We start from the raw sequence: 24,984 nt of genomic DNA on the forward strand, positions 1-24,984 counted from the left end.
AGACTGGAATCTAATCAAAGGTTTCAGGTATTTATATATAGAATAATAGATACCCAGGACTGAGTTACAGACTGCACTCTCATTGAAGGGTTCGTGTGGTTTATATGAAGAATAACAGATACCCAGGAATGCAGTGCAGTCTGGAATCTAATCGAGGGGTTTGGGGTTGTTTATACATAGAATAACAGATACCCAGGAAAGCATTACAGACTGGAATCTAATTGAGGGGTTTGGGTGGTTTATATATAGAATAACAGATGCCCGGGTGTGAGTTACAGTCTGGAATCTAATCGAGGGGTTCAGGTGATTTATATATAGAATAACAGATACCCGGGAGTGAGTTACAGACTGGAATCTAATCGAGGGGTTCAGGTGGTTTATATATAGAATAACAGATACCCGGGAGTGAGTTACAGACTGGAATCTAATCGAGGGGTTCGGGTGGTTTATATATAGAATAACAGATACCCGGGAGTGAGTTACAGACTGGAATCTAATCGAGGGGTTTGGGTGGTTTATATATAGAATAACAGATACCCAGGAGTGAGTTAAAGACTGGAATCTAATCGAGGGGTTTGGGTGGTTAATATATAGAATAACAGATACCCAGGGGGTGAGTTACAGAGTGGAATCAAATCGAGTGGTTTGGGTGGTTTATATATAGAATAACAGATACCCGCGAGTGAGTTACACACTGGAATCTAATCGCGGGGTTCGGGTGGTTTATATTTTGTATAACGGATACCCAGGAGTGAGTTACACACTGGAATCTAACCGAGGGGTTCAGGTGGTTTATATATAGAATAACAAACACCCGGGAGTGAGTTACCGACTGGAATCTAATCAAGGGTTTCCGGAATTTGTTATTCACTCCTGGCTGGAATCCCATCGTGTGGTTCATGTATAGAATAACAGATACCCGGGAGTGAGTTACAGACTGGAATCTAACCGAGGGGTTCGAGTGGTTTATATATAGAATAACAGATACCCGGGAGTGAGTTACAGACTGGAATCTAATCGAGGGGTTCGGGTAGTTTATGTAGAATAATAGATACCTGGGAGTGAATTACAGACCGCAATCTAATCGAGGAGTTCGGGTGGTTTATATATCGAATAACAGATACCCGGGAGTGAGTTACAGATTGGAATCTAATCGAGGAGTTCGGGTGGTTTATATATAGAATATCAGATACCCGTGAGTGGTTTACAGACTGGAATCTAATTGAGGGGTTTGGGTGGTTTATATATAGAATAACAGATACCTGGGAGTGAGTTACAGACTGGAATCTAATCGAGGGGTTCAGGTGGTTTATATATAGAATAACAGATACCCGGGAGTGAGTAACAGACTGGAATCTAATCGAGGGGTTCGGGTGGTTAATATATAGAATAACAGATACCCAGGGGGTGAGTTACAGACTGGAATCTAATCGAGGGGTTTGGGTGGTTCATATACAGAATAAAAGATACCCGGGAGTGAGTTACAGACTGGAATCTAATCGAGGGGTTCGGGTGGTTTATATATAGAATAACAGATACCCGGGAGTGAGTTACAGACTGGAATCTAATCGAGGGGTTTGGGTGGTTTATATATAGAATAACAGATACCCGGGAGTGAGTTACAGACTGGAATCTAATCGAGGGGTTTGGGTGGTTTATATATAGAATAACAGATACCCGGGAGTGAGTTACAGACTGGAATCTAATCGAGTGGTTTGGGTGGTTTATCGATAGAATAACAGATACCCGGGAGTGAGTTACAGACTGGAATCTAATCGAAGGGGTTCGGGTGGTTTATATATAGAATAACAGATACCCGGGAGTGACTTACAGACTGGAATCTAATCGAGGGGTTTGGGTGGTTTATATATAGAATAACAGAAACCCGGGAGTGAGTTACAGACTGGAATCTAATCGAGAGGTTCGGGTGGTTTATATATAGAATAACAGATACCCGGGACTGAGTTACACACTGGAATCTAATCGAGGGGTTCGGGTGATTTATATATAGAATAACAGATACCCGGGAGTGAGTTACACACTGGAATCTAATCGAGGGGTTCGGGTGGTTTATATATAGAATAACAGATACCTGGGAGTGAGTTACCGACTGGAATCTAATCAAGGGTTTCCGGTATTTGTTATTCACTCCTGGCTGGAATCCCATCGTGTGGTTCATGTATAGAAAAGCAGATACCCGGGAGTGAGTTACAGACTGGAATCTAACCGAGGGGTTCGAGTGGTTTATATATAGAATAACAGATACCCGGGAGTGAGTTACAGACTGGAATCTAATCGAGGGGTTCGGGTAGTTTATGTAGAATAATAGATACCTGGGAGTGAATTACAGACTGCAATCTAATCGAGGAGTTCGGGTGGTTTATATATCGAATAACAGATACCCGGGAGTGAGTTACAGATTGGAATCTAATCCAGGAGTTCGGGTGGTTTCTACATAGAATATCAGATACCCGTGAGTGGTTTACAGACTGGAATCTAATCGAGGGGTTCGGGTGGTTTATATTTAGAATAACAGATACCCGGAAGTGAGTTACAGACTGGAATCTAATCAAAGGTTTCAGGTATTTATATATAGAATAATAGATACCCAGGACTGAGTTACAGACTGCACTCTCATTGAAGGGTTCGTGTGGTTTATATAAAGAATAACAGATACCCAGGAATGCAGTGCAGTCTGGAATCTAATCGAGGGGTTTGGGGTTGTTTATACATAGAATAACAGATACCCAGGAAAGCATTACAGACTGGAATCTAATTGAGGGGTTTGGGTGGTTTATGTATAGAATAACAGATGCCCGGGTGTGAGTTACAGTCTGGAATCTAATCGAGGGGTTCAGGTGATTTATATATAGAATAACAGATACCCGGGAGTGAGTTACAGACTGGAATCTAATCGAGGGGTTCGGGTGGTTTATATATAGAATAACAGATACCCGGGAGTGAGTTACAGACTGGAATCTAATCGACGGGTTTGGGTGGTTTATGTATAGAATAACAGATACCCGGGAGTGAGTTACAGACTGGAATCTAATCGAGGGGTTCGGGTGGTTTATATATAGAATAACAGATACCCGGGAGTGAGTTACAGACTGGAATCTAATCGAGGGGTTTGGGTGGTTTATATATAGAATAACAGATACCCGGGAGTGAGTTACAGACTGGAATCTAATCGAGAGGTTCGGGTGGTTTATATATAGAATAACAGATACCCGGGAGTGAGTTACAGACTGGAATCTAATCGAGGGGTTCGGGTGATTTATATATAGAATAACAGATACCCGGGAGTGAGTTACACACTGGAATCTAATCGAGGGGTTCGGGTGGTTTATATTTTGTATAACGGATACCCAGGAGTGAGTTACACACTGGAATCTAACCGAGGGGTTCAGGTGGTTTATATATAGAATAACAAACACCCGGGAGTGAGTTACAGACTGGAATCTAATCGAGGGGTTCGGGTAGTTTATGTAGAATAATAGAAACCTGGGAGTGAATTACAGACTGCAATCTAATCGAGGAGTTCGGGTGGTTTATATATCGAATAACAGATACCCGGGAGTGAGTAACAGATTGGAATCTAATCGAGGAGTTCGGGTGGTTTATATATAGAATATCAGATACCCGTGAGTGGTTTACAGACTGGAATCTAATCGTTGGGTTTGGGTGGTTTATATTTAGAATAACAGATACCCGGAAGTAAGTTTCAGACTGGAATCTAATCAAAGGTTTCAGGTATTTATATATAGAATAATAGATACCCAGGACTGAGTTACAGACTGCACTCTCATTGAAGGGTTCGTGTGGTTTATATAAAGAATAACAGATACCCAGGAATGCAGTGCAGTCTGGAATCTAATCGAGGGGTTTGGGGTTGTTTATACATAGAATAACAGATACCCAGGAAAGCATTACAGACTGGAATCTAATTGAGGGGTTTGGGTGGTTTATGTATCGAATAACAGATGCCCGGGTGTGAGTTACAGTCTGGAATCGAATCGAGGGGATCGGATGGTTTATATGTAGAATAACAGATATCTGGGAGTGAGTTGCAGACTGAAATCTAATCGAGGGGTTCGGTTGGCTTTTATACAGAATAACAGATACCCGGGAGTGAGTTACAGACTGGAATCTAATCGAGGGGTTCGGGTGGTTTATACATAGAATAACAGATACCCGGGAGTGAGTTACAGACTGGAATTTAATCGAGGGGTTTGGGTGGTTTATATATAGAATAACAGACACCCGGGAGTGAGTTACAGACTGGAATCTAATCGAGGGGTTTGGGCGGTTTATTTATAGAATAACAGATACCCGGCAGTGAGTTACAGACTGGAATCTAATCGAGGGGTTCGGGGTGGTTTATATATAGAAGAACAGATACCCGGGAGTGAGTTACAGACTGGAATCTAATCGAGGGGTTCAGGGTGGTTTATATATTGAATTACAAATACCTGGGAGTGAGTTACAGACTGGAATCTAATCGAGGGATTTGGGTGGTTTATTTATAGAATAACAGATACCCGGGAGTGAGTTACAGACTGGAATCTAATCGAGGGGTTCGGGGTGGTTTATATATAGAATAACAGATACCCGGGAGTGAGTTACAGACTGGAATCTAATCGAGGGGTTCAGGGTGGTTTATATATAGAATTAGAAATACCTGGGAGTGAGTTACAGACTGGAATCTAATCGAGGGGTTTGGGTGGTTTATATATAGAATAACGGATACCCGGGAGTGAGTTACAGACTGGAATCTCATCGAGGGGTTCGGGTGCTTTATATATGGAATAACAGATACCCAGGAGTGAGTTACAGACTGGAATCTAATCGAGGGGTTTGAGTGGTTAATATATAGAATAACAGATACCCAGGGGGTGAGTTACAGACTGGAATCTAACCGAGTGGTTTGGGTGGTTTCTATATAGAATAACAGATACCCGGGAGTGAGTTACAGACTGTAATCTAATCCAGGGGTTCGGGTGGTTTCTACATAGAATAACAGATGCCCGGGAGTGAGTTACACACTGGAATCTAATCGAGGGGTTCGGGTGGTTTATATTTTGAATAACGGATACCCGGGAGTGAGTTACACACTGGAATCTAATCGAGGGGTTTGGGTGGTTTATATATAGAATAACAAATACCCGGGAGTGAGTTACCGACTGGAATCTAATCAAGGGTTTCCGGTATTTGTGATTCACTCCTGGCTGGAATCCCATCGGGTGGCTCATGTATAGAATAACAGATACCCGGGAGTGAGTTACAGACTGGAATCTAATCGAGGGGTTCGAGTGGTTTATATATAGAATAACAGATACCCGGGAGTGAGTTACAGACTGTAATCTAATCGAGGGGTTCGGGTAGTTTATGTAGAATAATAGATACCTGGGAGTGAATTACAGACTGCAATCTAATCGAGGAGTTCGGGTGGTTTATATATCGAAGAACAGATACCCGGGAGTGAGTTACAGATTGGAATCTAATCGAGGAGTTCGGGTGGTTTATATATAGAATATCAGATACCCGTGAGTGAGTAACAGACTGGAATCTCATCGTTGGGTTTGGGTGGTTTATATTTAGAATAACAGATACCCGGAAGTGAGTTCCAGACTGGAATCTAATCAAAGGTTTCAGGTATTTATATATAGAATAGTAGATACCCAGGACTGAGTTACAGACTGCAATCTCATTGAAGGGTTCGTGTGGTTTATATAAAGAATAACAGATACCCAGGAATGCAGTGCAGTCTGGAATCTAATCGAGGGGTTTGGGGTTGTTTAGATCCAGAATAACAGTTACCCAGGAAAGCATTACAGACTGGAATCTAATTGAGGGGTTTGGGTGGTTTATGTATAGAATAACAGATGCCCGGGTGTGAGTTACAGTCTGGAATCGAATCGAGGGGATCGGATGGTTTATATGTAGAATAACAGATATCTGGGAGTGAGTTGCAGACTGAAATCTAATCGAGCGGTTCGGTTGGCTTTTGTACAGAATAACAGATACCCGGGAGTGAGTTACAGACTGGAATCTAATCGAGGGGTTCGGGTGGTTTATATATAGAATAACAGATACCCGGGAATGAGTTACAGACTGGAATCTAATCGAGGGATTCGGGTGGTTTATATATAGAATAACAGATACCCGGGAGTGAGTTACAGACTGGAATCTAATCGAGGGGTTCAGGTGGTTTATATATAGGATAACAGATACCCGGGAGTGAGTTACACACTGGAATCTAATCGAGGGGTTCAGGGTGATTCATATATCGAATAACAGAAAACCGGGAGTGAGTTACAGACTGGAATCTAATCGAGCGGTTCAGGGTGGTTTATATATGGAATAACAGATACCGGGAGTGAGTTACACACTGGAATCTAATCGAGGGGTTCAGGGTGATTCATATATCGAATAACAGAAAACCGGGAGTGAGTTACAGACTGGAATCTAATCGAGGGGTTCAGGGTGGTTTATATATAGAATAACAGATACCGGGAGTGAGTTACAGACTGGAATCTAATCGAGGGGTTCGGGTGGTTTATATATAGAATAACAGATACCCGGGAGTGAGTTACGGACTGGAATCTAATCGAGGGGTTTGGGTGGTTTATATATAGAATGACAGATACCCGGGAGTGAGTTACAGACTGGAATTTAATCGAGGGGTTTGGGTGGTTTATATATAGAATAACAGACACCCGGGAGTGAGTTACAGACTGGAATCTAATCGAGGGGTTTGGGCGGTATATTTATAGAATAACAGATACCCGGCAGTGAGTTACAGACTGGAATCTAATCGAGGGGTTCGGGGTGGTTTATATATAGAAGAACAGATACCCGGGAGTGAGTTACAGACTGGAATCTAATCGAGGGATTTGGGTGGTTTATTTATAGAATAACAGATACCCGGGAGTGAGTTACAGACTGGAATCTAATCGAGGGGTTCGGGGTGGTTTATATATAGAATAACAGATACCCGGGAGTGAGTTACAGACTGAAATCTAATCGAGGGGTTCAGGGTGGTTTATATATAGAATTAGAAATACCTGGGAGTGAGTTACAGACTGGAATCTAATCGAGGGGTTTGGGTGGTTTATATATAGAATAACAAATACCCGGGAGTGAGTTACCGACTGGAATCTAATCAAGGGTTTCCGGTATTTGTTATTCACTCCTGGCTGGAATCCCATCGGGTGGCTCATGTATAGAATAACAGATACCCGGGAGTGAGTTACAGACTGGAATCTAATCGAGGGGTTCGAGTGGTTTATATATAGAATAACAGATACCCGGGAGTGAGTTACAGACTGTAATCTAATCGAGGGGTTCGGGTAGTTTATGTAGAATAATAGATACCTGGGAGTGAATTACAGACTGCAATCTAATCGAGGAGTTCGGGTGGTTTATATATCGAAGAACAGATACCCGGGAGTGAGTTACAGATTGGAATCTAATCGAGGAGTTCGGGTGGTTTATATATAGAATATCAGATACCCGTGAGTGAGTAACAGACTGGAATCTAATCGAGGGGTTTGGGTGGTTTATATTTAGAATAACAGATACCCGGAAGTGAGTTACAGACTGGAATCTAATCAAAGGTTTCAGGTATTTATATATAGAATAGTAGATACCCAGGACTGAGTTACAGACTGCAATCTCATTGAAGGGTTCGTGTGGTTTATATAAAGAATAACAGATACCCAGGAATGCAGTGCAGTCTGGAATCTAATCGAGGGGTTTGGGGTTGTTTAGATCCAGAATAACAGTTACCCAGGAAAGCATTACAGACTGGAATCTAATTGAGGGGTTTGGGTGGTTTATGTATAGAATAACAGATGCCCGGGTGTGAGTTACAGTCTGGAATCGAATCGAGGGGATCGGATGGTTTATATGTAGAATAACAGATATCTGGGAGTGAGTTGCAGACTGAAATCTAATCGAGGGGTTCGGTTGGCTTTTGTACAGAATAACAGATACCCGGGAGTGAGTTACAGACTGGAATCTAATCGAGGGGTTCGGGTGGTTTATATATAGAATAACAGATACCCGGGAATGAGTTACAGACTGGAATCTAATCGAGGGATTCGGGTGGTTTATATATAGAATAACAGATACCCGGGAGTGAGTTACAGACTGGAATCTAATCGAGGGGTTCAGGTGGTTTATATATAGGATAACAGATACCCGGGAGTGAGTTACACACTGGAATCTAATCGAGGGGTTCAGGGTGATTCATATATCGAATAACAGAAAACCGGGAGTGAGTTACAGACTGGAATCTAATCGAGCGGTTCAGGGTGGTTTATATATGGAATAACAGATACCGGGAGTGAGTTACACACTGGAATCTAATCGAGGGGTTCAGGGTGATTCATATATCGAATAACAGAAAACCGGGAGTGAGTTACAGACTGGAATCTAATCGAGGGGTTCAGGGTGGTTTATATATAGAATAACAGATACCGGGAGTGAGTTACAGACTGGAATCTAATCGAGGGGTTCGGGTGGTTTATATATAGAATAACAGATACCCGGGAGTGAGTTACGGACTGGAATCTAATCGAGGGGTTTGGGTGGTTTATATATAGAATGACAGATACCCGGGAGTGAGTTACAGACTGGAATTTAATCGAGGGGTTTGGGTGGTTTATATATAGAATAACAGACACCCGGGAGTGAGTTACAGACTGGAATCTAATCGAGGGGTTTGGGCGGTATATTTATAGAATAACAGATACCCGGCAGTGAGTTACAGACTGGAATCTAATCGAGGGGTTCGGGGTGGTTTATATATAGAAGAACAGATACCCGGGAGTGAGTTACAGACTGGAATCTAATCGAGGGATTTGGGTGGTTTATTTATAGAATAACAGATACCCGGGAGTGAGTTACAGACTGGAATCTAATCGAGGGGTTCGGGGTGGTTTATATATAGAATAACAGATACCCGGGAGTGAGTTACAGACTGAAATCTAATCGAGGGGTTCAGGGTGGTTTATATATAGAATTAGAAATACCTGGGAGTGAGTTACAGACTGGAATCTAATCGAGGGGTTTGGGTGGTTTATATGTAGAATAACGGATACCCGGGAGTGAGTTACAGACTGGAATCTAATCGAGGGGTTCGGGTGCTTTATATATGGAATAACAGATACCCAGGAGTGAGTTACAGACTGGAATCTAATCGAGGGGTTTGAGTGGTTAATATATAGAATAACAGATACCCAGGGGGTGAGTTACAGACTGGAATCTAACCGAGTGGTTTGGGTGGTTTATATATAGAATAACAGATACCCGGGAGTGAGTTACAGACTGGAATCTAATCCAGGGGTTCGGGTGGTTTATACATAGAATAACAGATACCCGGGAGTGAGTTACACACTGGAATCTAATCGAGGGGTTCGGGTGGTTTATATTTTGAATCACGGATACCCGGGAGTGAGTTACACACTGGAATCTAATCGAGGGGTTTGGGTGGTTTATATATAGAATAACAAATACCCGGGAGTGAGTTACCGACTGGAATCTAATCAAGGGTTTCCGGTATTTGTGATTCACTCCTGGCTGGAATCCCATCGGGTGGCTCATGTATAGAATAACAGATACCCGGGAGTGAGTTACAGACTGGAATCTAATCGAGGGGTTCGAGTGGTTTATATATAGAATAACAGATACCCGGGAGTGAGTTACAGACTGTAATCTAATCGAGGGGTTCGGGTAGTTTATGTAGAATAATAGATACCTGGGAGTGAATTACAGACTGCAATCTCATCGAGGAGTTCGGGTGGTTTATATATCGAATAACAGATACCCGGGAGTGAGTTACAGACTGGAATCTAATCGAGGAGTTCGGGTGGTTTATATATCGAAGAACAGATACCCGGGAGTGAGTTACAGACTGGAATCTAATCGAGGGGTTTGGGTGGTTTATATATAGAATAACAGATACCCGGGAGTGAGTTACAGACTGGAATCTAATCGAGGGGTTTGGGTGGTTTATATATAGAATAACAGATACCCGGGAGTGAGTTACAGACTGGAATCTAATCGAGGAGTTCGGGTGGTTTATATATCGAAGAACAGATACCCGGGAGTGAGTTACAGATTGGAATCTAATCGAGGAGTTCGGGTGGTTTATATATAGAATATCAGATACTCGTGAGTGAGTAACAGACTGGAATCTCATCGTTGGGTTTGGGTGGTTTATATTTAGAATAACAGATACCCGGAAGTGAGTTACAGACTGGAATCTAATCAAAGGTTTCAGGTATTTATATATAGAATAGTAGATACCCAGGACTGAGTTACAGACTGCAATCTCATTGAAGGGTTCGTGTGGTTTATATAAAGAATAACAGATACCCAGGAATGCAGTGCAGTCTGGAATCTAATCGAGGGGTTTGGGGTTGTTTAGATCCAGAATAACAGTTACCCAGGAAAGCATTACAGACTGGAATCTAATTGAGGGGTTTGGGTGGTTTATGTATAGAATAACAGATGCCCGGGTGTGAGTTACAGTCTGGAATCGAATCGAGGGGATCGGATGGTTTATATGTAGAATAACAGATATCTGGGAGTGAGTTGCAGACTGAAATCTAATCGAGGGGTTCGGTTGGCTTTTATAGAGAATAACAGATACCCGGGAGTGAGTTACAGACTGGAATCTAATCGAGGGGTTCGGGTGGTTTATATATAGAATAACAGATACCCGGGAATGAGTTACAGACTGGAATCTAATCGAGGGATTCGGGTGGTTTATATATAGAATAACAGATACCCGGGAGTGAGTTACAGACTGGAATCTAATCGAGGGGTTCAGGTGGTTTATATATAGGATAACAGATACCCGGGAGTGAGTTACACACTGGAATCTAATCGAGGGGTTCAGGGTGATTCATATATCGAATAACAGAAAACCGGGAGTGAGTTACAGACTGGAATCTAATCGAGGGGTTCAGGGTGGTTTATATATAGAATAACAGATACCGGGAGTGAGTTACAGACTGGAATCTAATCGAGGGGTTCGGGTGGTTTATATATAGAATGACAGATACCCGGGAGTGAGTTACAGACTGGAATTTAATCGAGGGGTTTGGGTGGTTTATATATAGAATAACAGACACCCGGGAGTGAGTTACAGACTGGAATCTAATCGAGGGGTTTGGGCGGTTTATTTATAGAATAACAGATACCCGGCAGTGAGTTACAGACTGGAATCTAATCGAGGGGTTCGGGGTGGTTTATATATAGAAGAACAGATACCCGGGAGTGAGTTACAGACTGGAATCTAATCGAGGGGTTCAGGGTGGTTTATATATTGAATTACAAATACCTGGGAGTGAGTTACAGACTGGAATCTAATCGAGGGATTTGGGTGGTTTATTTATAGAATAACAGATACCCGGGAGTGAGTTACAGACTGGAATCTAATCAAGGGGTTCGGGGTGGTTTATATATAGAATAACAGATACCCGGGAGTGAGTTACAGACTGGAATCTAATCGAGGGGTTCAGGGTGGTTTATATATAGAATTAGAAATACCTGGGAGTGAGTTACAGACTGGAATCTAATCGAGGGGTTTGGGTCGTTTATATATAGAATAACGGATACCCGGGAGTGAGTTACAGACTGGAATCTAATCGAGGGGTTCGGGTGCTTTATATATGGAATAACAGATACCCAGGAGTGAGTTCCAGACTGGAATCTAATCGAGGGGTTTGAGTGGTTAATATATAGAATAACAGATACCCAGGGGGTGAGTTACAGACTGGAATCTAACCGAGTGGTTTGGGTGGTTTATATATAGAATAACAGATACCCGGGAGTGAGTTACAGACTGGAATCTAATCGAGGGGTTCGGGTGGTTTATACATAGAATAACAGATACCCGGGAGTGAGTTACACACTGGAATCTAATCGAGGGGTTCGGGTGGTTTATATTTTGAATAACGGATACCCGGGAGTGAGTTACACACTGGAATCTAATCGAGGGGTTTGGGTGGTTTATATATAGAATAACAAATACCCGGGAGTGAGTTACCGACTGGAATCTAATCAAGGGTTTCCGGTATTTGTTATTCACTCCTGGCTGGAATCCCATCGGGTGGCTCATGTATAGAATAACAGATACCCGGGAGTGAGTTACACACTGGAATCTAATCGAGGGGTTCGAGTGATTTATATATAGAATAACAGATACCCGGGAGTGAGTTACAGACTGTAATCTAATCGAGGGGTTCGGGTAGTTTATGTAGAATAATAGATACCTGGGAGTGAATTACAGACTGCAATCTAATCGAGGGGTTCAGGTAGTTTATATATAGAATAACAGATACCCGGGAGTGAGTTACACACTGGAATCTAATCGAGGGGTTCAGGGTGATTCATATATCGAATAACAGAAAACCGGGAGTGAGTTACAGACTGGAATCTAATCGAGGGGTTCAGGGTGGTTTATATATAGAATAACAGATACCCGGGAGTGAGTTACAGACTGGAATCTAATCGAGGGGTTTGGGTGGTTTATATATAGAATGACAGATAACTGGAAGTGAGTTACAGACTGGAATCTAATCGTTGGTTGTGGGGGTTAATATATAGAATAACAGATATCCAGGAGTGAGTTACAGACTGGAATCGAGGGGTTCGGGGTGGTTAACATATAAAATAACAGATCCCTGGGAGTGAGTTACAGACTGGAATCTGATCGAGGGGTTCGGGTCGTTGATATATTGAATAAAATATACCCAGGAGTGAGTTGCAGACCGCAATCTGATAATGAGGTTCAGGGTGGTTTATATCTGGAATAACAGATAACTGGGAGTGTGTCACAGACTGGAATCTAATTAACGGGTTTGAGTGGTTTGTACAGAGAACAGCAGAAACCCGGGAGTGAGTTACAGACAGGAATCTAATCGAGGGGTTCAGGTGGTTTATATATAGAATAACAGACACTCCGGGAGTGAGTTACAGACTGGAATCTAATCGAGGGATTCGGGTGGTTTATATATAGAATAACAGATACCCGGGAGTGAGTTACAGACTGGAATCTAATCGAGGGGTTCAGGGTGGTTTATATATTGAATAACAGATACCGGGAGTGAGTTACACACTGGAATCTAATCGAGGGGTTCAGGGTGAAGCATATATCGAATAACAGAAAACCGGGAGTGAGTTACAGACTGGAATCTAATCGAGGGGTTCAGGGTGGTTTATATATAGAATAACAGATACCGGGAGTGAGTTACAGACTGGAATCTAATCGAGGGGTTCGGGTGGTTTATATATAGAATAACAGATACCCGGGAGTGAGTTACAGACTGGAATCTAATCGAGGGGTTCGGGTGGTTTATATATAGAATAACAGACACCCGGGAGTGAGTTACAGACTGGAATCTAACCGAGGGTTTCGGGGTGCATTTTACATAGAATAACGGATACCCGGGAGCGAGTTACAGACTGGAATCTAATCGAGGGGTTCAGGGTGGTTTATATATTGAATTACAAATACCTGGGAGTGAGTTACAGACTGGAATCTAATCGAGGGATTTGGGTGGTTTATTTATAGAATAACAGATACCCGGGAGTGAGTTACAGACTGGAATCTAATCGAGGGGTTCGGGGTGGTTTATATATAGAATAACAGATACCCGGGAGTGAGTTACAGACTGGAATCTAATCGAGGGGTTCAGGGTGGTTTATATATAGAATTAGAAATACCTGGGAGTGAGTTACAGACTGGAATCTAATCGAGGGGTTTGGGTGGTTTATATAGAGAATAACAGATACCCGGGAGTGAGTTACAGACTGGAATCTAATCGAGGGGTTCGAGGTAGTTTATATATAGAATTACAAATACTTGGGAGAGAGTTACAGACTGGAATCTAATCGAGGGGTTCGGCTGGTTTATATATAGAATAACAGATACCCGGGAGTGAGTTACAGACTGGAATCTAATCGAGGGGTTCAGGGTGGTTTATATATAGAATAACAGAAACCTGGATGTGAGTTACAGACTGGAATCTAATCGGGTTCGGGTGGTTTATATATAGAATAACAGATACCCGGGTGTGAGTTACAGACTGGAATCTAATCGAGGGGTTTGGGTGGTTTATATATAGAATAACAGATACCCGGGAGTGAGTTACAGACTGGAATCTAATCGAGGGGTTCGGGTGGTTTATATATAGAATAACAGATACCCGGGAGTGAGTTACAGACTGGAATCTAATCGAGGGGTTCGGGTGGTTTATATATAGAATAACAGATACCCGGGAGTGAGTAACAGACTGGAATCTAATCGAGGGGTTCGAGTGGTTTACATATAGAATAACAGATACCCGGGAGTGAGTTACAGACTGGAATCTAATCGAGGTGTTCAGGTGGTTTATCTATAGAATAACAGATACCCGGGAGTGAGTTACAGACTGGAATCCAATCGAGGGGTTCGGGGTGGTTCATATATAGAATAACAGATATCCGAGAGTGAGTTACAGACTGGAATCTAATCGAGGGGTTCAGGTGGTGTATATATAGAATAACAGATACCCGGGAGTGAGTTACAGACTGGAATCTAATCGAGGGGTTCAGGTGGTGTATATATAGAATAACAGATACCCGGGAGTGAGTTACAGACTGGAATCTAATTGAGGGGTTCGGGTGGTTTATATATAGAATAACAGATACCCGGGACTGAGTTACAGACTGGAATCTAATTGAGGGGTTCGGGTGGTTTATATATTGAATAACAGAAACCTGGGAGTGAGTTACAGACTGGAATCTAATCGAGGGGTTCGGTCGTTTATATATAGAATAAAAGATACCCGGGAGTGAGTTACAGACTGGAATCTAATCGAGGGGTTCGGTCGTTTATATATCGAATAACAGATACCCGGGAGTGAGTTACAGACTGGAATCTAATCGAGGTGTTCAGGTGGTTTATCTATAGAATAACAGATACCCGGGAGTGAGTTACAGACTGGAATCTAATCGAGGGGTTTGGGTGGTTTATATATAGAATAACAGAAACCTGGGAGTGAGTTACAGACTGGAATCTAATCGAGGGTTCGGTCGTTTATATATAGAATAACAGATACCCGGGAGTGAGTTACAGACTGGAATCTAATCGAGGGGTTCGGTCGTTTATATATAGAATAACAGATACCCGGGAGTGAGTTACAGACTGGAATCTAATCGAGGGGTTCGGGTGGTTTATATATTGAATAACAGAAACCTGGGAGTGAGTTACAGACTGGAATCTAATCGAGGGGTTTGGGTGGTTTATGTATAGAATAACAGATACCCGGGAGTGAGTTACAGACTGGAATCTAATCGAGGGGTTCGGGGTGGTTTATATATCGAATAACAGATACCCGGGAGTGAGTTACAGACTGGAATCTAATCGAGGGGTTCGGGGTGGTTTATATATCGAATAACAGATACCCGGGAGTGAGTTACAGACTGGAATCTAATCGAGGGGTTCGGGGTGGTTTATATATCGAATAACAGATACCCGGGAGTGAGTTACAGACTGGAATCTAATGGAGGGGTTCGGGGTGGTTTATATATAGAATAACAGATACCTGGGAGTGAGTTACAGACTGGAATCTAATCGAGGGGTTCGGGGTGGTTTATATATAGAATAACAGATACCCGGGAGTGAGTTACAGACTGGAATATAATCGAGGAGTTCGGGGTGGTTTATATATCGAATAACAGATACCTGGGAGTGAGTTACAGACTGGAATCTAATCGAGGGGTTCGGGGTGGTTTATATATCGAATAACAGATACCTGGGAGTGAGTTACAGACTGGAATCTAATCGAGGGGTTCGGGGTGGTTTATATATAGAATAACAGATACCCGGGAGTGAGTTACAGACTGGAATCTAATCGAGGGGTTCGGGGTGGTTTATATATAGAATAACAGATACCCGGGAGTGAGTTACAGACTGGAATCTAATCGAGGGGTTCAGGTGGTTTATATATAGAATAACAGATACCCGGGGGTGAGTTACAGACTGGAATCTAATCGAGGGGTTCAGGTGGTTTATATATAGAATAACAGATACCCGGGAGTGAGTTACAGACTGGAATCTAATCGAGGGGTTCGGGGTGGTTTATATATAGAATAACAGATACCCGGGAGTGAGTTACAGACTGGAATCTAATCGAGGAGTTCGGGTAATGAAGGGGTGTTCCATACAGGGAGAGAAGTGAGAGTAGTTCTGTGACTGGTGCAGGAGTTGGCAGGGATTGAATTGGAGTGGGTTTTCAAGTGTCGGGGGGCTCTGCGGTACAAGCTGCCTTCTTCTGTGACAGGGCAGTGAATGTGACACTCTGCCTGCTCACCGACATGATGTGACCTTTGAGGCCGTGGGCTGCATCTGCACACTCGATGACAGCGCTCAGCTGTGGGTATCCCACCCCTGTCTTAATCCGGGTCGTGCACACCGAACCTATGGAGACAGGGGCACACTTTGATTAGAGTGGAAGGTCAGCCCACTGTAACGCAACACACACACACACACAGACTGACACACACACACAGACTGACACACAACACACAACCACACAAACACAGGTGGACTGACACGCTTGCACACACACACACTTGCGCGCACACACGTACGACTGGTACACACAGGAAGCTGTGACTGTCCGGGATGGGTGTACCAGGAAGCTGTGAGTGTACAGGATGGGTGTACCAGGAAGCTGTGACTGTACGGGATGGGTGTACCAGGAAACTGTGACTGTACAGGATGGGTGTACCAGGATGCTGTGACTGTACGGGATGGGTGTACCAGGAAACTGTGACTGTACGGGATGGGTGTACCAGGAAACTGTGACTGTACGGGATGGGTGTACCAGGAAGCTGTGACTGTACAGGATGGGTGTACCAGGAAGCTGTGACTGTACAGGATGGGTGTACCAGGAAGCTGTGACTGTACGGGATGGGTGTACCAGGAAGCTGTGACTGTACAGGATGGGTGTACCAGGAACCTGTGACTGTACAGGATGGGTGTACCAGGAACCTGTGACTGTACAGGATGGGTGTACCAGGAAGCTGTGACTGTGCGGGATGAGTGTATCAGGAAGCCTGACTGTATGGCAGGGCTGTATCAGGATTATGTGAGACTTCAGGGATGAATGGTGAATGGTCATTCGGCATTGACAGAAGGGACTTGTGTATCTTTCGAGTAGCCTGTTCACGCAGTCAGTCCCCTGATTCTCAGAGCTCGAGACCCAGCGAATCTGATTGAAGAATCTCCTCAAAAACAGAACAAAGGAAATGATTCAGCAACAAATACCTCAATGGCATTGTTTGTGTGTGTGTGTGTGTATATAAATACATTTGTGTGTGTGTGTCTTTGTGTCCACTTTTGTGTGTGTTCGTGTGTGTGTGCATGGACTCTCACACAGACACACAGGTTGAGACACACACACGCACATACAGACTGACACACACAAACATAGACTGACACACACACACATAGATTTACACACACAAACATAGACTTACACACACACACACACATAGATTTACACACACATAGATTTACACACACATAGACTTACACACACACACACATAGATTTACACACAAACATAGACTTACACACACACACACACATAGATTTACACACACATAGATTTACACACACACACACATAGATTTACACACACAAACATCGACTTACACACACAAACATAGACTTACACACACACACACATAGATTTACACACACATAGATTTACACACACAAACATAGACTTACACACACACACATAGATTTACACACACAAACATAGACTTACACACACACACATAGATTTACACACACATAGACTTACACACACATTGATTTACACACACATTGATTTACACACACATTGATTTACACACACATTGATTTACACACACACACAAACAATGCCATTGAGGTATTTGTTGCTGAATCATTTCCTTTGTTCTGTTTTTGAGAAGATTCTTCAATCAGATTCGCTGGGTCTCGAGCTCTGAGAATCAGGGGACTGGCTGCGTGAACAGGCTACTCGAAAGATACACAAATCCCTTCTGTCAATGCCGAATGACCATTCACCATTCACCCCTGAAGTCTCACACAATCCTGATACAGCCCTGCCGTACAGTCACACATTCCTAGTACATCCCTCCTGTAAAGTCCCGCAATCCTGGTCCATCTGTACAGTCACACATTCCAGGTACACCTCTCCCATGCAGTCACACATTCCTGGTACACCCTTCTCGTACAGACAAACTCTCCTGGTACAGTCCCACAATCCTGATACACCCATCCCATACACAGTCTCTTTATCCTGTTGCACCCCTCCTGCACAGTCTCACTTTCCCGGTACATGTCGGGTGCGGTCGCACGATTCTGACGAACCAGTCCCGGAACAGTCTCGATGCTATTCACCTGGTCCGATCCCCACTTTGATGATATCGGCACCAGCCAGGATCAGCTCCTCCACCATCTCCCCCGTCACCACGTTCCCAGCCTGCAGGAGATGAACCACATGACATTTGATTTGATTTATTATTGTCACATGTACTGGGATACAGTGAAAAGTATTGTTTCTTGCGCGCTATAGATATAGCATACCGTTCATAGAGAAGGAGAGAGTGCAGAATGTAGTGTTACAGTCATAGCTAGGGTGTAGAGAAAGATCAACTTAATGCAAGGTAAGTCCATTCAAAAGTCTGACAGCAGCAGGGAAGAAGCTGTTCTTGAGTCGGTTGGTACGTAACCTCAGACTTTTGTATCTTTTTCCCGACGGAAGAAGGTGGAAGAGAGAATGTCCGGGGTGCGTGGGGTCCTTGATTATGCTGGCTGCTTTTCCCCGAGGTAGCGGGAAGTGTAGACAGAGTCAATGGATGTGGGAGTCTGGTTTGTGTGATGGGCTGGGCTACCGACCCTTTGTAGTTTCTTGTGGTCTTGGGCAGAGCAGGAGCCATACCGAGCTGTGATACAACCAGAAAGAATGCTTTCTATCGTGCATCGGTAAAAGTTGGTGAGAGTCGCAGCTGACATACCAAATTTCCTTAGCCTCCAGAGAAAGTAGAGGCATTGGTGGGGCTTTCTTAACTATAGCGTCGGCATGGGGGGGACCAGGACAGGTTGTTGGTGATCTGGACACTTAGAAACTTGAAGTTCTCGACCATTTCCACTTCATCCCCAGGTTACTCACTGGCAAATTTCTGAAACCTGGCAGAAAGCTGGGGCAGCGCCTGTGAAATAGTTTCCATCCACTTTAAACTCAGGTCCGTGAGATAGGAAACAGAACATCAGCAACCAGAGAAAACAGCTTCAGTCACTGGTGAGTGGCCTGGTTTCGATTTCACCCATCCTTACCTCAACACTGTCCCCCATCAAACACTCCCAGGACAGGTACACCATGGGGTTAGATACAGAGTAAAGCTCCCTCTACACTGTCCCCCATCAAACACTCCCAGGACAGGTGCAGCACGGGGTTAGATACAGAGTAAAGCTCCCTCTACACTGTCCCCATCAAACACTCCCAGGACAGGTACAGCACGGGGTTAGATACAGAGTAAAGCTCCCTCTACACTGTCCCCCATCAAACACTCCCAGGACAGCTACAGCACGGGGTTAGATACAGAGTAAAGCTCCCTCTACACTGTCCCCATCAAACACTCCCAGGACAGGTACAGCACGGGGTTAGATACAGAGTAAAGCTCCCTCTACACTGTCCCCCATCAAACACTCCCAGGACAGGTACAGCACGGGGTTAGATACAGAGTAAAGCTCCCTCTACACTGTCCTCCATCAAACACACCCAGGACAGGTACAGCGCGGGGTTAGATACAGAGTAAAGCTCCCTCTACACTGTCCTCCATCAAACACACCCAGGACAGGTACAGCGCGGGGTTAGATACAGAGTAAAGCTCCCTCTACACTGTCCCCATCAAACACTCCCAGGACAGGTACAGCACGGGATTAGATACAGTGTAAAGCTCCCTCTACACTGTCCCCCATCAAACACTCCCAGGACAGGTACAGCACGGGGTTAGATACAGAGTAAAGCTCCCTCTGCACTTTCCCCATCAAACACTCCCAGGACAGGTACAGCACGGGATTAGATACAGTGTAAAGCTCCCTCTACACTGTCCTCCATCAAACACTCCCAGGACAGGTACAGCACGGGGTTAGATACAGAGTAAAGCACCCTCTACACTGTCCTCCATCAAACACTCCCAGGACAGATACACCATGGGGTTAGATACAGAGTAAAGCTCCCTCTAAACTGTCCCCCATCAAACACTCCCAGGTCATGTACAGCACGGGGTTAGATACAGAGTAAAGCTCCCTCTACACTGTCCTCCATCAAACACTCCCAGGACAGATACACCATGGGGCTAGATACCGAGTAAAGCTCCCTCTACACTGTCCCCCATCAAACACTTCCAGGACAGGTACAGCACGGGATTAGATACAGAGTAAAGCTCCCTCTGCACTTTCCCCATCAAACACTCCCAGGACAGGTACAGCACGGGATTAGATACAGAGTAAAGCTCCCTCTACACTGTCCCCCATCAAACACTCCCAGGACAGGTACAGCACGGGATTAGATACAGTGCAAAGCTCCCTCTACACTGTCCCCCATCAAACACTCCCAGGACAGGTACAGCACGGCGTTAGATACAGAGTAAAGCTCCCTCTACACTGTCCCCCATCAAACACTCCCAGGACAGGTACAGCACGGGATTAGATACAGAGTAAAGCTCCCTCTACACTGTCCCCCATCAAACACTCCCAGCACAGGTAGAGCACGGGGTTAGATACAGAGTAAAACTCCATCTACACTGTCCCCATCAAACACTCCCAGGACAGGTACAGCACGGGGTTTGATACAGAGTAAAGCTCCCTCTACACTGTCCCCCCATCAAACACTCCCAGGACAGGTACAGCACGGGATTAGATACAGAGTAAAGCTCCCTCTACACTGTCCCCCATCAAACCCTCCCAGGACAGGTACAGCATGGGATTAGATACAGAGTAAAGCTCCCTCTACACTGACCCCCATCAAACACTCCCAGGACAGGTACAGCACGGGGTTAGATACAGAGTAAAGCTCCGTCTACACTGTCTCCCATCAAACACTCCCAGGCAGGTACAGCACGGGATTAGATACAGAGTAAAGCTCCCTCTACACTGTCCCCATCAAACACTCCCAGGACAGGTACAGCACGGGGTTAGATACAGAGTAAAGCTCCCTCTACACTGTCCCCATCAAACACTCCCCGGAGAGGTACAGCACGGGGTTAGACACAGAGTAAAGCTCCCTCTACACTGTCCTCCAGGGGTAAAACATAAAGGTCACGGGGCAACAGTCGTAAGGAGAGTGACGAGCGGGTGCAGTTTGGAGAGTTCTTATTGAAAGGAAATAAAATTGGACAATCTGATTGTGACTGGGTCGCTGCCCGTGGGATCTTGCTGTGCGACTGGGTCCGAGCGTCCTGGAACATTCTGAAGCGGCTGAAGGCGCCAGAAGGAGTGGGGACAGTTTTCGCCAGCTTTGCACCCACACCCAAATCTCCATTCCCCCCCTACCGCCGCTAACCATGATGGTGTGATCTGGAAACTTCTTCCTCACGTCCTTCACAAACTCCACAAAGTGTTCCGAGTAGCCATTGGCCACATCCAGGCAGATGTAGTGAATGTCGGGCAGGAGTTCCAGAACTGACGTCAGCTTCTCCAGGTCGCTGGGGCTGGTGCCAGCACTTGCTGCGATGTTCTATGGGACAGAGAGAGAGCGAGAGGGGACGCAGGGAAGGAGCAAGGGGGACGCAGGGAGGGAGCGGGGGGGACGCAGGGAGGGAGCGGGGGGGACGCAGGGAGGGAGCGGGGGGGGACGCAGGGAGGGAGCGGGGGGGACGCAGGGAGGGAGCGGGGGGGACGCAGGGAGGGAGCGGGGGGGACGCAGGGAAGGAGCAAGGGGGACGCAGGGAGGGAGCGGGGGGGACGCAGGGAGGGAGAGGGAGGGACGCAGGGAGGGAGCGGGGGGGACGCAGGGAGGGAGCGGGGGGGACGCAGGGAGGGAGCGGGGGGGACGCAGGGAGGGGGGAAGGATGCAGGGAGGAAGGGGGGAGGGACACAGGGAGGGAGGGGGAGGGACGCAGGGAGGGAGGGGGAGGGACGCAGGGAGGGAGGGGAAGGGACGCAGGGAGGGAGGGGGAGGGACGCAGGGAGGGAGGGGGAGGGACGCGGGGAGGGGGGGAGAGGGACGCGGGGAGAGGGGGAGAGGGACGCGGGGAGGGGGAGAGAGGGATGCGGGGAGAGGGGGAGAGGGACGCGGGGAGGGGGGGAGAGGGATGCAGGGAGGGAGGGGAAGGGACGCGGGGAGGGAGGGGGAGGGATGCGGGGAGGGAGGGGGAGGGCGCGGGGAGAGGGGGAGAGGGACGCGGGGAGGGGGGAGAGGGATGCGGGGAGAGGGACGCAGGGAGGGGGGGAGCGGGACGCAGGGAGTGGGGGGAGAGGGACGCGGGGAGGGGGGAGAGGGGTGCAGGGAGGGATTCAGGGGGGAGGGACGCAGGAGGAGAGGGACGCGGGGAGGGGGGGGAGAGGGACGCAGGGAGGGGGGGAGAGGGACGCAGGGAGGGGGGTAGGGATGCAGGGGGGGACGCAGGGAGAGAGAGCACAGAGAAAGAGAGGAATTGAATTCACAAGTCGGGAGGTTAGACTTCAGTACATTCATAGAATCCCTAAAGTGCAGGAGGCCATTCGGCCCATCGGGTCTGCACTGACTCTCTGACAACATCCACCCTATTCCCATAACCTCATGTAATTACCCCATAATCCCTTAACCTACACATCATGGACACTCAGAGGCAATTTAGCATGGTCAATCCGCTGAACCCGCGCGTCTTTCACACTGTGGGAGGAAACCGGAGCTTCCAGAGGAAACCCATGCAGACACGGTGAGAACGTGCAGACTTCACACAGACAGTGACCCAAGCTGGGAATCAAACCCGGGTCCCTGACCCTGCCTCCATTGGTGAACAATATTGGAGAAACCACATCTGGAGTATTGTGGACAGTATTGGTGAGATAATGAAGGGGCTGGATAGGGTAGAGGTGGAGAGATTCTTTCCACTTAGAAGGGAAACCAGATCTGGAGGGCACAGCCTCAAAAGGGGGGTCAGTTTAGGACAGAGTTGAGGAGGAACTTTTTCTCTCAGAGGGTGGTGAATCTCTGGAATTCTCTGCCCATTGAAGTGGTGGAGGCCACCTGGTTGAATATGTTTAAATCACGGATAGGTGGATTCCTGATCGGTAAGGGAATTAGGGGTTATAGGGATCAGGCGGGTAAGTGGAACTGATTCGCCTCAGATCAGCCATGATCTTGTTGAATGGCGGGGCAGGCTCGAGGGGCTAGATGGCCTACTCCTGCTCCTATTTCTTATGTTCTTATGAGACCACACCTGGAGTATTGTGGATAGTGTTAGCGAGAACCACATCTGGAGTATTGTGGACAGTATTGGTGACGCCACATCTGGAGTATTGTGGACAGTATTGGTGACACCACATCTGGAGTATTGTGGACAGTATTGGTGAGGCCACATCTGGAGTATTGTGGACAGTATTGGTGAGGCCACATCTGGAGTATTGTGGACAGTATTGGTGAGGCCTGATCTGGAGTATTGTGGACAGTATTGGTGAGACCACATCTGGAGTATTGTGGACAGTATTGGTGAGACCACATCTGGAGTATTGTGGATAGTGTTGGTGAGGCCACACCTGGAGTATTGTGGACAGTATTGGTGAGGCCACATCTGGAGTATTGTGGACAGTATTGGTGAGACCACATCTGGAGTATTGAGGACAGTATTGGTGAGGCCACATCTGGAGTATTGTGGACAGTATTGGTGAGGCCACATCTGGAGCAGTGTGGATAGTGTTGGTGAGACCACATCTGGAGTGTTGTGGACAGTATTGGTGAGACCACACCTGGAGTATTGAGGACAGTATTGGTGAGGCCACATCTGGGGTATTGTGGACAGTATTGGTGAGACCACATCTGGAGTACTGTGGATAGTATTGGTGAGACCACATCTGGAGTATTGTGGACAGTATTGGTGAGACCACATCTGGAGTATTGTGGACAGTATTGGTGAGACCACATCTGGAGTATTGTGGACAGTATTGGTGAGACCACATCTGGAGTATTGTGGACAGTATTGGTGAGGCCACATCTGGAGCAGTGTGGATAGTGTTGGTGAGACCACATCTGGAGCGTTGTGGACAGTATTCGTGAGACCACACCTGGAGTATTGAGGACAGTATTGGTGAGGCCACATCTGGAGTATTGTGGACAGTATTGGTGAGGCCACATCTGGAGTATTGTGGACAGTATTGGTGAGGCCACGTCTGGAGTATTGTGGACAGTATTGGTGAGGCCACATCTGGAGTATTGTGGACAGTATTGGTGAGGCCACATCTGGAGCAGTGTGGATAGTGTTGGTGGGGCCACATCTGGAGTATTGTGGACAGTATCAGTCTCCTTATTGAAGGAAAGATGTAAGTTCAGAGAAGGTTGACCAGACCAATACCCACCCTGTCCTCAACAATGACCTGCTATGTCACATTACGTCCTCCATTACCCTCCCCACCCCACCCTACCCCACCCCACCCATACCTTCCCACGGTCTCCGCTGTCTCCCCTTCCATGCATGTCCCCCAGCTGCTTCTGAACTCCGAACTAAACCCACCCTCACCCCTGGCTCTGGCACACCCACCCGTCCCATTCACGGCCGCCTCCACCCTGCACACCTCCCCCACCCCCCCCCCCGCCAACGCTCCTCGCACTCCTACCCCTTCCTCTATAAGCTGCCAATCGCCCCCTCACCTGCAAACAGTCCGGGTTATTGCAGGCAAACTCCTTCCATTGCTCCAACGTGTAGTGCTTGTGAATGGCAGTGAAG

General features: G+C 46.1%; 1 protein-coding gene across 1 annotated transcript in view; it reads right to left on the reverse strand.

The window, feature by feature from the left end:
- LOC144487740 (GMP reductase 2-like) overlaps positions 1 to 24,980 on the reverse strand; it is a gene marked incomplete at its 5' end in the record, with an annotated part of 126,219 nt that extends 101,239 nt beyond the window's left edge. The window contains 4 exons of the mRNA XM_078205811.1: positions 16,371 to 16,477; positions 18,458 to 18,539; positions 21,624 to 21,797; positions 24,909 to 24,980. Of these exons, the coding sequence (XP_078061937.1) occupies positions 16,371 to 16,477; positions 18,458 to 18,539; positions 21,624 to 21,797; positions 24,909 to 24,980 (435 nt within the window). The remainder of the gene's footprint in view (positions 1 to 16,370; positions 16,478 to 18,457; positions 18,540 to 21,623; positions 21,798 to 24,908) is intronic.
- Between the last annotated feature and the right edge of the window lie 4 nt (positions 24,981 to 24,984).

This window comes from Mustelus asterias, unplaced genomic scaffold, assembly GCF_964213995.1.
Source record: "Mustelus asterias unplaced genomic scaffold, sMusAst1.hap1.1 HAP1_SCAFFOLD_1012, whole genome shotgun sequence".
In the NCBI taxonomy this organism is placed as follows: Eukaryota; Metazoa; Chordata; class Chondrichthyes; order Carcharhiniformes; family Triakidae; genus Mustelus; species Mustelus asterias.